We start from the raw sequence: 13,850 nt of genomic DNA, 5'->3' as shown, positions 1-13,850 counted from the left end.
CAAACAAAAGTGATACAGTTAAGGTAACCTAAAAAAGTAAGGTCAGAAAAACAGAAACAAAACAAAATGGAGCAAACCTGGATATCCCTCTAACACATGAGAGTCCAATTTCCATGAGTCAAAAAGGTAATGTAAATGGTTACTTTTGTTTTTATCTTAGAGCAAATTCCAAATCTTTGAGTATAAAGACCCCTTTTACATTAAAATATTTCACAGATCCTCCCACTCTTGCTTTTTATATGTTGAGAAATGCATTTAATGGCTGCTAAGAATTAAGTAACATTTGAATGTTATTATATTCATCACAATAGCATCTCTCACATAATTGAAATGAACATACACACACTAAGTGTATTATTTATTCCATCTATACACAAATTAAAACCTTTCAACAGCTTACCAAAATCTTCAATATGGTCCATAAGCTCCTGTGTAGTCTGGTCCCTACCCAGTTTTTCAAACCTCATCTCCTGCTTTGTACTCTCCCTTCTCTCTGCATCCTAGCCTTAGCCTTCTTGCAGTTTCTTAAAAATTCTAAGCTCTCTTCTGACACAAAGACTTTGTACATGCTTTTCCCTTTGCCTGAAATGCTCTTCTCCCCACCAGCCCCATCCAGTGCCTAGTTAGCACTTAGAGATCAAATGTCATTTCCTCCGGGAAGCCTTTCTCCATGTTTCAGTTTTATCATCTATAAAATGGGCATGAAGGCTATTGTATAGATTACATAACACATGTAATATACTTAATTCTGCGCTTGACAAACAGTAAGTACTCAATGAAAAGTAGTTTTTAAAAGTTATCCATAAAACAAGGTCCCTAAAAAGTCATTTTCTCTCAACTGTACAGGAGAGAAGAGGAAAAGATAGGGGTGGATATAGGAGTGACAGTGAGCTGAGGTAGTTTCTACCTGATGGCATTGGTATTCCCCGTGAAACGGGGCTTGAAGTCTTCTGGTGAGTGAGTGAGGAGGGTCTGTCTGATACAGGTGGGGCAAGGGGTAGGAAGTTGGTGGTTGAAAACCTCAAGATAATGGAGAATTATTTTAGATACCACGAGAACATAGGTTGAATTTAAAGTATTAGCAATCTGAGAAGCTATAGATGTTTTCTCCAAAGGTACTGATATGCCCAGATACAGGCACATAAAAGATAACTAGAGATTCAAGAAGGGTTGGCATTTGTTAGGCTGGCATGGTAAAACAACAAGGAGCAAGGACATTCAAGGTCTTGACCAGGAAGTAACTGAAATTATGGACTATGGATTCTGGGTTAGAGAGAAGTAAAGACAGAGAAAATAGACAAATAAATAAATCTAAACACAGGGGAAATTAGAATGGCCAATGGACTAAGGGTCTTAATTAGGTTGAAGAACAAATGTATTGAGTGACTGGACAAGCAGCCTTAAGAACTAAAGATGGGGTGGGAGAGGGAGGTCTCAATGTCTCACTTAGTAATTTCAGAGGCTCTACAGTTTGTAGTGATAAAGTACAGGGTGTGACAGGGGAACGGGTGCTAGAGTAAAAGAGGTCATCAGAGATGAAGAAATCAAGAAACTGAGAAGCCAAGAGTATGGAGAGATTTTCCTCATAGATCCTTAAGCCACTTAAGACAGCAGCAGGACTTGGTATACAGAGAAAGGCTATGAACCACATGCCAAAGTCTTAAACAAGTGAGGAGTGGTGTCTGGGAGGACTGCAGCCACCAATGTCATGAAAGGATGTGGGAGTGAATGAACAGGAAAACCAGTTCTGAAATCTGATCAAGCCCTTTTTGTTAGAATCGTCACTCTCATTTCTTTCCAGGATTTAGGTGGCTCTAATTTCTAACACTTACTTTCCAAATCACCGATGGACTGCCAAGAATCTTCCATTTTGCTCCAGGATTTTTTCCCTGAGCACTAAAGATTTCAACAAATGCACCTCCCTAGAAAATGAAAAAATGAAATATTTAAATTAAAGTGAAAGACAATGCTGAGGAGAAAATACTACCCACCACATAATATATAACCACTGTTCCAGGCATCTGTCAGTTTCTGGGAGGAAACATTATCCCTGTTATTGCTCTTACTTTATACCTTGATTATATCTAAGCCACAGCAGTTCTGATTTGGGTCACCTTGATTGATGATTTAAGGAATTTTTTTAATGCATGATAAACATTAAATTGTGCCACACAAACATTAGTCTCTCAATGTGAAGTTCGTTTATCTCATATGTGTAGATCATGCTTATAAAACATTCTATTTAATCCAGACTATATTCTGATAATTATCTCTGGCTACAAGCTTTTTAGTCATACTGACCCAAGCTCCAATACCAGCTTTGCCATTTATTAACTATCTGACCTTGGAGTTACTTAATGTCTTGATTCTTCATCTGTAAAATGGGTTGTTGAATTACACAAGATAGTAAACATAAAACATCAAGCACAATACCTTGCAAATATCAAGAGATCAATATGGCCAGTAATGATTATTTTTTAAAAAGGGCAAATAGTTTAATACTGGTCAAAAAAATGTTTGAGAGGGAGTGAAGGAGACAATGATTCTTATTTTGAGCATTCCTAAGAGATTTTTTTTATATATTTAATATAAATTAATTTGAAGATCTATGAAATCTGTGCAAGAAAAACCGAGAATCATATCTACAGATATGCTATGTGTTCCCTATTATAACCCTGAGGAGAACATGGAGGGACATACTTACGTAAAAACACTAATGCATAAGCTTTCATTATAAAGGAAAGTAATTAAACAACATGATTATATCTGAGGAAGAATTTTTTGCAATAAATTGAGAATCTGAAATAAAAACTAAATATGGTTTTTCTTTTATGGTCTGTTTGAATTATAACCAGCACATGAGCAAATCTGATTTTGTAAAGAATTTCCAGGTTTTAATTTTTCTCAATAATATAAAGATACTTTTGCTTCTGAGTTTTAACACATAATCACTAAAAGTTAAGATATTTCATTTCCTCCTCCTTAGGTAGTATTATGTGCAAACTGTGTATGGGACAGAATTATAACTGCTAGGGTGAGATCATATTTCACTATGAATTTTAAATTTAAGGCAGTTTTTTTTTGTTTTGTTTTGTTTTTAAGAAAAATCCTTATACCTGGTGAGATAGAAAATTGGCCCTCCCCTTTTCCTTCTGCTTTCTCCTGTTTTCGAAGTTTCCCACAGGCGCATGCTTTCTTAAAACAATATATTTTATCTATACTGAGAGAAACACTCTAAAATTGTTCTAACAATTGGAATAGAAGAAAGAAGTGCAGAATACTCTCAGGGAACTCAGGAGAAGTCAGGTAGTGTTTCGTGGTGAAAAGGCAGAAGCAACAGAGTTGGAGACGAACGGGGGACTGCACAGGGACAGCACAGGGATGGCACAGGGATGAATTGTTCATCCTAACAGAACTAGGGATGCAAAACTGATTGTAACTTAAGGTAGAGGTGGGGAGGGCGGTGGGCAGGAGACTAGGGTAAAGGAAACGTAAGGAAATGACCAGCGAGGTGAGGAAAGCAGGTCATGCATGAAGACACTCTAGGATAGTAAGGTGACTGAGGAAGACCCAGAATCCGTTTCCTCCTGTGATCTTTAGATCTATGTAACTGCGGGAAGCAGTTACATAGATAAATAAACTAGCCTCATCTATAGGGATTGATTCACTAGATCTGGGGTGAGAGTCAGGAAATCTGCATTTTTTTACGAGTACCCCCAAGTGATCCTAATATACTCCAGTGTTGGAGAATCGCTGACGCCCCAGTTTTGGGGGAAAAAAAATAGCATATAGTCAAAGAGCTTTTTTTTCTTTCTTGGTTTAACCCATTCATGCATTCACTCTCTTCTACATACATAGCTTCTGACATACCAGTGTACCTCGGCAGTGAGTACCCAAGGCGCTTGCTAAAACTTGATTTATGGGCCCTGCCCTTAAGATTCTGATTCAGGAGTCTGGGGTTTAAGATCTGCATTTCAATTAGAATCTCAGGCAATCCATACGCCTTCAGAAGCACTGGGTTGGAGACTGAAGAAAGTAAAATCATCTGCCCAGACGTTAGTTTCTTTCACTTTTCTTTTTTGGGTCAAGACCACTCGACCATTAATTCCCTCTTACCCCGAATAAAAGATCGTATCATGGGGTTATAGGGGAAGCTTTGTCCTCACCCCGAACACGAACTACGTTACCCAGGAGAAGAAAGCTATAGACAGGTTGGAGAGCCGTTTCGGGTTACCTGGTACTCATTTTTGAACATTCCCGCAGGGGGCCCGGGGCTTAGGGGGCACGGAGTACAGGGCTTCCAGCGAGTAGAGTGACCCTGACGGCTGGAAATCGGCGGGCAGGAATCTAAGGGCCCCACCGGCAGGGAAGGGCTTCGTGCTCGGTCAGGCTCTTCTCAGCCCCAGGTCAACTCCACCTCGGGAGCCCGACCCGCAACATCTCGGCTCCGCCTCCAGGGTGCCCGAGAGTGGGAGGGCGCAGCTGCCTGGGCGGGCTCCAGGCGGACTCTGGAGAATGATTGTGAGCGTAACCTATGTGACGGGGTGCCCAGCCGCGGTGGCACCTACAACCGCCCGCTCGCCCAGGAAAGGCGAGCGTGCTCCCGCTGCCGCACGGCCCTGCACCGCCCCAGAATCCGTTCGGAAAAGGGCGGGGCTGAGCGGCGACAACATTCCGGCTGCGCCCATTGGCTCTCACGAGGCGCCAACGGGCACGTGAGGCTACGTGGTGACGTCGCGTTACTCAGGCAACTTAGGGAGTCTCCGAGAGACAGTGGACCGCCCAATCTGTGACGCGCGCTCTCCTATGACGCGCGCTCTCCTTAGGCCTGACCTATGTCAGCGAAAAAGCTTAAACTTTGCCTGGTTTAAGAGTTACCACAGGTGCTGGACCCTTCTAAAAAACCTGTCACCTCAACTTGTTCTCTCTTCGTTGTAAATACTGACAACTGGTAGGTTGCTGAAGGAATGAGTCATGGAATTGTGTGGTCTTTGTTAGAAGGTTCCCATACTTGGCTTCTTTGAGGCCGTAATAGGGTCTGTGAGGCCCTTGCATTGTTTTAGAAGGCCCAAGGAAGTGGGAGTATTTATTCAAGGTTAATAAAACAAGGATTTTTTTTTTGCCCCAAATAATTACATACATTACTGAGCTAATCTCTAAAGTTTTGGTTACTTCATTTAGTTTCTATGTCAGAACTGTTCTTACAAAGAAGGTATTCTCGATTTTTGGCTAAGGAACTGACTCAGGGAGGTAAAATAGCTTGCCCAAGAGCACATGGCCAGTAAATGATGGAGTTGGTTTGGAGCTTTTTTCTGATATTGTACTAAAAGTTGAGTTAGGTCAGTGGCATAGGGTTATTATTAATTAGGTACCACTCATGTAGCCACCATAGACTAAGTAGTTCACAGGTACGCAACCCTGTGAGGTATGCGTTAGTTGAGAATGTTGAGGTTCTCAACCTTTCAGTTGAGGATATTCAGGTTTAGAGTTGATTAGGAATTTACTCAAGGCTGCAATGTTGACTTTTGGTTGTGACAGGCTGATATTATTCTAATTCATCCAAAAGTCTCAAATATTTTTTGTCCCTACAATATGCTAAGCACTTGTGGATCACGTACAAGATTAGAAAATTAATGCTATCTCTATTTGCTCCATATTAGGTCTTAGAAGAGTGGATAAGGAACAAACTTGAGCATATTAAGTATAATACTAGATGTGTACAAGATAGAGGTGAGGCTATCACATAGCTGTAAATTGCAGTACAACATCTAGAATCCAGACTTCCTCATTTCTAGACTTCAAACCTAGTTCAACATTTTTCTTTTGGCAAAGCTCTGTACTGGGAGCTTTGGGAATTGCGATCAATAGACATGGTCTCTGTCTTACAAGACTTGTTATCTAAAGGAGGACATTCATGAATTCATTCATTTCACATAATTCTCGAGAACGCAATGTATTCTATACACTATGCTAAGAGCTAGGTGTAGAAAGAAGGCTCCCATCTTCTTAGAGCTTACATATTAATGGAATGAGACACAATAAAAGTGTACAAACAAGTAATTCCAACTTGTGGTAAATATCATGAGTCCAGTTATAGGGAATAGCATTGGAAAGGTATATTAGTTTCCTGTGGCTGTTGTAACAAATTATCACAAACTGGGTGGCTTAAAACAGAAATTCTTTCACATTTCTGGAGATCTAAAGTCCAAAATCAGTTTGTCCAGCAGGGCAGCATTCCTTTGGGAGGCTTTAGAGGTGAATCTACTCTTTGCCTCTTCCCGCTTTTGGTGGCTATTGGCCTTCCTTGGCTTGTATCTGCATCTCTCCAATCTCTGCTTCTATGGTCACACTGCCTCCTTTTGTGTGTGTGTCTTTCCCTCTGTGTCTTTTTAAAGGACAGTTGTGATAGCATTTAGGGCCCATTTGGATAATCCAAGGTAATCTTATTGCAAGATTCTTAACTTAGTCCCATCTGCAGAGACACTTTTTTTTTTTCCTCCAAAATAGAGAAACATTCACATGTTCCAGGGAATAGATATAAATATCTTTTGGGGAGTGGGACACGGCATTTTTTGGCCTAACATAAAGGCAGACATGCACTATAATACAAAATGGTTTTTGAAAAATGCTATAAGAGAGGCAAACAGTACAATGAGAATATAGGAGGAATCTAGGAGACATCTTAAGGCTTTTAACAATCTCCTTGAGTCTCTGAAAAGGGTGCTTTGATGACATAGCTAAAGAGAAACCTACAACTTTGTCCTATGTTATTTTCTTTCTTTCCCTTATCATCTGAATTTATCATCTCTCTTCAACTATTAGAAGGTAAATTCCATGAGGATAAGGACTTTTTTCTGTTAATTATTATATCTCATCTTTTAGAGTAGTGCCTGGCACATAGTGGTTATTTTATAAACACATATTTGTTTATTGAATTAAAGGCACCTTGTCCTTTCGAACTCACTATCCAAACAAAACTTTTCCAAACCTGGACCTTTTCTTTCCTTCCCAATTTCACTAATACCACAATGCCTCCTCTTCCTCATTCCTTATAGTGGTCATCTTCTAAAGTGGCCTCCAATGATCTCCACTGTCTGGTATGCATGCCCTCTGTGTAATCTTCTCCCCTTTTATGTAAACTGGACCTGGCGACTCACTTCTAATGAATACAAAAGAGCGAAAGTGCTGAGATGTCATTTCCGAAATTAGGTTACAAAAAAACTGATTTTTCTTTTTGCTTGTCTTTTCACTCCCTTGCTCTGATTCCCCTCCCCTTCTCTGTCCTCACTCTGAAGGAAGCACGTTGCTGTGTTGTGAGTAGCCCCTTGGAGAGGTTCACATGGCAAGGGAACTGATGTTTCTGACCAACAGTCAGTGAGGACTTGAAGCCCATCAACAGCCACGTGAGTGGACTTGGAAGTGAATCCTTCCCTGGTTGAAACTTGAAGTGACTGCATCCCTGGTCAATACCTTGATTGCAGCCTTATGTTTGAGCCTGTTCAGGAGACTTATAGTTAGACTTTTACTAGTAAGTATAAAATAGTAGGCCCTCTCCAGGCAATGGGAAATTCTAAGGCTGCCCAGCTCATATGAAAGTTGTTTTGTCTATAGTGAAAACTTCCCTTAACACTGACAGTAGCGGCTATAAGCAAAATAAGAATGTGCACTACTTTAACAATATGAGCTCAAAATCAGAGATAGAAAGAGCTTCGATTTTATGTTATCAAATGCCTTTATTTGATTTGGATGAATGCAAGCTATGACCAAACACTTGGATTTAGCTATGACTTCAAGCATGGCTACCAGAATTCGGCCCCCACCTCCCCTCAAAAGGTGCCAGCCCGCCCAAACAACTTTGCTTAAGCCAAGTTATTTATGTAAATTATAAAAGACAGTGAAACAGTTTCTCTAATTGCTACAATTTTCAAAGAAGTCAGTACATTTAGTAATTACATTAAATTGCTTAACTTAATTTGACAACATTAAGAATTAGTCACTTTACAAGCTTTAAAGTGCTTGTCTTTGTTCTACGAAGAAAGCAATTTGGTGTGTATTAATATTATTAAAGGATATTGGTTGGTATTTAAAATGGAATAGAGTAGAAACAATTTTTAAAAGATAGTGGAGCCTTTATATGCCATTGTAGTTATTCAAGTTAGATGATATGATTACCAATTTGACAAGAAATAGTGTTTACCACAATATATTTGTAGTTTGTATTTTATTTGCAGTTTATAATTGAATTATTTAGCATAATGGAAAGAAAAATTGTTGGTTTGATGATCAAAATTAATGTTTTGCTATACAATAATCTAGAAATGTTTAATAGTTGGAGGATCATTTTATTTTTTCCACATTATAGAATAACTTCATTAATGGCAATAATGTCAAGTTGATAAAATAAAAACTGTGCCTATTTTATAGTTTAAACTAGTTGTGAAAAATTAGTGATACCTGAGTCATCTATTTGACTTTCGATTTGAGAATAGCAGTTATTTTTTTTTAAAGAAAGTGCAGTATGTGGAAAGTTTCTGAGGATTTGACTGTTTGTAGACTTTCTTCTCAAATGGTTTACTTATTTTTTCTCTCTGTTCTATGAAATTTTATGGGCACTTTTTTCTTTTCTTTTTTTTCTTTTTTTCCTACAGGAACTTTTTTCTGCCCATACCTTTAGATGAACAAATATTTCAAAATTCATGCATAAACTTAAAATTTCCAAAACCAGCTATTACTTGAAGATTCAGGGGAAAAAATAACTGGTCTGGGGGTTGAATATTTAGGTATGAATACTTTCCTAAATAAAAGTTTTATGCAGCAAGCCCTTAGTTTAGATAAGTGAACATATGTGTAGAATACACCTTTGAAAAGATCAAATGAAGTGAGTTGATATTTAATGTTTTTAAATGACATAAATGATCTTTTGTCAGAAAAAGTTATAAATCTAAGTAACAAGTTTTTCTCACATAACTGTCCCTAACCTAAAGCCAGTTAGTGTTAATTGGTGACAATACTATAGTAAACTGGGTATCCACATGACAAAAAATGAATTTGAACCCTTACCTTATATTATATTAAAAAAATTAACTCAAAATGGATCAAAGACCTAAACATAAAATTTAAAACTATAAAACTTTTAGAAGAAAACATAGGGGAAAATCTTCATGATATTGGATTTAACAGTGACTTCTTGGATATGACACTAAAAGCACAGACAACAAAAGTAAAAAAGAGACAAACTGGATCAAAATTTAAAACTGTGCATCAAAGGACACAATCTTGCAAATTATATATCTGATAACATATATATTTAGAATATACAAAGAACTTATACATCTCTATAACAAAAGCAAAAGCAAATAATCTGATTAAAAAATGGACAAAGGACTTGAATAGACATTTCCCCCCAAAAGATATACAAATAGCCAATAAGCACAGGAAAAATTGCTCAACATTACTAGTCATTAGGGAGATGCAAATAGAATCTCAATGAACTATCACCTCATACTCATTAAGATGGCTACTATCAAAAACATGGACAATAACGGGTGTTATTTTCCCCAAGGGTTGGTAGGATTCAGCCTGGCTGCAGACCTAGCCCTAGAAAGTGAGGGCTTATTGTATGGGGCAAAGGCCTGGTGGGCCCCAAAGACAATGGTGGTCTTGTGTGGGGACAGAGAGTGTTGGTGAGAGTGTGAAGAAATTGGAATCCTTTTGCATTGTTGGTGGCAATGTAAAATGGCGTGGCAGTTGTGGAAAACAGTATGGCAGTTGCTCAAAAAATTAAAATAGAATTACCATATGATCCAGCCATTCTACTTCTGGGTATATGTCCAAAAATTTGAAAGCAGGGTTTCAAAGAGATATTTGTACACCCATGTTCTTAGCAGCATTATTTACAATAGTCAAAAGGTAGCTACAAGCTAAGTGTCAATGGATGGATGAATAGATAAACAAAATGTGGCATATACAAACAATGGAATATTATTCAACCTTCAAAGGGAAGGAAATTCTGCCACATGCCACAAAATGGATGAACCTTGAGGACATTGCTGGAGAAATAAACCAATCACACGCACACATACACACACACGCACACACGCACACTCAAAAAAACAAGTAATATATAATTCTACATATCAAGTATTCACAGCAATCAAAATCATAGATTCAAAAAGTGGAATGGTGTTTGCCAGGAAATGGGTGAGAGGAAGAAATGGAAAGTTGTTTAATAGGTATAGATTTTCAGTTTTAGGAGATGAAAAGCTCTGGAGATTGATTGCACGATAATGTGAATATCTTAACAATACTAAACCACACACTTAAGATAGCAAATTTTATGTTATGTGTTTTTTACCACAATTAAAATTTTATGGAGGGTAGGGAGCTAATTACGGGCAAAAAGTATCTGAAAAAGCCTCCTTAGAAACTATTTGAGAAACACCGGTATATAATGAATGTGTGTGTATGTGCATGTATGTGTGTGTCTGTATGTGTGTATGTATTTTAGCTGAACTATTTCAAGTTAAGATAAAGGCATAATGACACTTTACTGCTAGGTACATGGCATAATATATCTCCTAAGACAAGGATAATCTCCTACATACCATTATATACTATAACATATTACATATGCCATACATCAATCCATAACACTACATGTATACCATACCTCAATATTATTATCACACTCAAGAAATTTAATATTGAACAATAATATATTCTGAGGTATAGTCTATATTCAGAATTCTCCAGTTCTCCTAATTATTTTTCTATACAGTACCAATCAAGGATGATACTTCAAATTTAGTTATAATGTCATTTTAATTTCCTTTACTCTAGAAAAAAAATTTTTTTTCTTAAGATATTGACATTTTGGAGAGTTCAGGCCAATTGTTTTGTAGAATATCCCTCAATATGGATTTGTCTAATTGTTTCCTCATGAGAAAATTAAACATGTAGGGGGGAAAAAAAGTGATGTAATGCATCCCTTTTGGAATTATATAATATCAGTTTGTCCCATTATTGTGATGTTGAGATTTAGTATTTAAAGTGGCAAGTAGACTTTTCTATTAACATTTTTTTTGTTTCTAATTAGAAAAAGCATACATGCTTAGTTCATAAAACTTGAAAGAAAAATAAAAATCACTGTAATTTCAACATACAGAAAACATTGTTAATGTTTTCATGTATATCCTTAAGCAATCTTCTGTTGTTGACTATCTAGTTACTCCAATTTTTGCTATTTAAAATTTTTGCTATTGTAAATAATCCATTAGTAAACATCATTGCCCCTACTCCAAATCTTTGCTCTATTTTTAAAATATTATTTCTGTAGGATTTCTAAAAAGTCAATTGATTAAAAGATACTAACTTCTCAAAGATTGTTTCACATATCCTGATAGTCTGAGATTTTATTTGGGTATATAGTACTCAAAATTTTCTCTTCAAATGTAAACTCTGTTATTTCAATGGAATAAGCAAGTTAGTTTAAGAACCCAGTAGAGACTATCTCCATTTAATGTATTTGGTAGAAAAGGCCTTAACTGGCTTAACCCAGTTTATGGTAAGATTTTTCTGAAGTTAGGTGTCCACAGATAATCCAATCAGCTGTGGGTAGGGCTAAGAGGGGATAGTACAGGATTATAAGGTGTAAACATGGCTGTAAGGGAGCAGATTTTCTAAAGGGATGATGTAGTGGAAAGAAATATTTGTCATTTCTAGTATATTTAGTTTAACACTTAGTTTTTTTTTTTAAAAAATACATTCTTCTTCAATATATTTGTTTTTATATGGGATATGTAACATTCACTAAAGTATCATTTCCCCCATGGTTTCTACCTCAGATCAGGTTAAAATAATTTTCTGTGATTACCTGTACTCTATCCTCCATTATGTAGTTAATTAGAGTAATCTTTCTAATATAACATGTTCTCGTCCTTTCACTGCTTAAATGCCCTTCAATGATTTCTTATTGCTGATAAGACAAAGGCTTGGCTCACAAGGCCCTACTTGATGATTGATTGGATGTGAGAGGTAAAAGAAAGGGAGGATTCGAGGATTAAATCATAGTTTATTGCTCAGATAACAGGGAGAATGGTAGGGTCATTCATGAGGAAGAATTAAAGTCAGATGGATTAAATTTGAGGAGTTTATGGGACATACGATTGGAACTATTGAATAGGCAACTGGGTGTATTGTTGTAAAGCTCAGGATTTCTAACCTTATATTTGGGTTAGAAATATAGAATTAGGAGTTATTAAAATGTAGATGGTAATTAAAGACACTGAGATAGTAGAGGAGAAAAACTTGAGACTGTACAGAAAAAAGAAAAGAAGGCTTGGGCAGAAATGGCATCTAATAGATGAGTAAAGAATTACAAGGGAGCGGTCAAAAAAGTAGAAGAAAGACCTCATGTATTTGGTAATTCTAATGCCAAAAGTATAAAAAGTCTTTCAAAAAAGAGGGATAGTGTCAGCAAATGTTAGTATTTCTAAGATGTCAAATAATATAAGGCTTGGCGAGTAACAGGGAGATCAACAGATCTCTATAAGTAATTCAATTGTTTTTGTAGAGCTGGGCACAGAAGATTCCAGTAGGTTGAGGAGTGATAGGCAAGTAAAAAAGTAGTGACAGCAAATGAAGACAATACTCAAGAGACTTGATAGTGAAAGGGAGTCGAAAAACTCCAATACCTAGAATGTTAGGCAGTTTACAGAAAGTTTTTAATTATTATTTGTTCCCAAGGGGAGAGACTTCAGTTTTGAAGATACAGACAAGAAAAATGATAATCACTGAAAAGGAAGAAGTGAATGAGACTTGGAGCACAGATGGAAGGATTATGCTAAGACAAGAGGAGGAGTTTATAATCTATTTTAATATAAAGCAATGTATAATTCAGAAATAAGAGCATGTGGACTCTTATTACATTTTCCTATGGGATTATATGAAATTTAATTTGACATTCTTGAATAAAATTTTAGTACGCAGCTTCATTCAAAGGCTATAATCATAACATATTTTTCCCACAAATAGGAACAAAAGCAAAATAAGATCTTTTGTATCAGAGGCTTAAATTAATGTAGTTTGACTTGAGAATTATAGACTGTTATGACTTTTTTTCTTCAAGTATTATGAGTAGAAATGTGTATGTGCCGATCTCTAAAGAAGTTTTCTTTTGTCATAGTTCTATGAGAAATTTACAATTAAAAGTAAAAATAAAAAGCTAGTGCAAGAACTTTTGAAAGGTCAAAATTATACAATAAATTAATCTGAAAATCAAAAAAAATAAAATTATTATAAATTCTCTCAGGAAACATCTTTTTCGTACTTTGTCAAAAACTTTAAACACACTCAGTTTAAAAATAGTCCATTTTACTGTTTTATAAAACAGATTATTACATACTTTTAAAAGTAATTCAATCATTGTTAGCATTGGAGAAGTTGCATCATTACTCTTTTATGAACATCGTTTTACTTATGAACCAAATCATGTTAAACTGAAAACACATGGCTTGCCAAGTTTTGGTCCTTGAAGGTGTTTGAACTGATTTGGTAATCACATTATTTTGCTATTATATTACTATTTAGTAGAAAAATTTTGCTTTATTTGAGTACTTTTTCTAACTTGGATGTTTGTTCTCTCAGCACTCTGTGTTTACAGTGATTGAATACTAAACTGAAATTGACTCAAACGATAAGGGTTGATTCTTTATGAGTTCACATAACTTAGCAACCCAGAGTAGATTCAGCTGCATCCAGAGCTCAAAAAGCATTGTCAAGATTCTTTCTCTACACTCCTTCCTCTAGGTTGGCTTAATCCCTAGGCTGGCTTGCCTTGTACTCACAAAATG

General features: G+C 36.5%; 1 protein-coding gene across 4 annotated transcripts in view; it reads right to left on the bottom strand.

Moving 5' to 3' along the window:
* Nucleotides 1-4,649, bottom strand: part of CFAP20DC (CFAP20 domain containing) — a 209,287-nt gene extending 204,638 nt beyond the window's left edge. For 2 of the 4 annotated variants that reach the window (XM_039858618.1, XM_039858613.1), the window contains exons 1-2: nucleotides 4,235-4,649; nucleotides 1,833-1,922 (exon numbers count right to left, since the gene is read on the bottom strand). In XM_039858618.1, the coding sequence (XP_039714552.1) occupies nucleotides 1,833-1,922; nucleotides 4,235-4,255 (111 nt within the window). In that variant the 5' untranslated portion in view covers nucleotides 4,256-4,649. The remainder of the gene's footprint in view (nucleotides 1-1,832; nucleotides 1,923-4,234) is intronic. The other 2 variants (XM_039858614.1, XM_039858615.1) reach the window with 1 other exon arrangement.
* Between the last annotated feature and the right edge of the window lie 9,201 nt (nucleotides 4,650-13,850).

The sequence above is a fragment of the Pteropus medius genome, unplaced genomic scaffold, assembly GCF_902729225.1.
Source record: "Pteropus medius unplaced genomic scaffold, Ma_sr-lr_union100, whole genome shotgun sequence".
Taxonomy (NCBI): domain Eukaryota; kingdom Metazoa; phylum Chordata; class Mammalia; order Chiroptera; family Pteropodidae; genus Pteropus; species Pteropus medius.
Note: the sequence above shows the minus strand (reverse complement) of the source record. Positions and strands in the feature narration are given on the sequence as shown.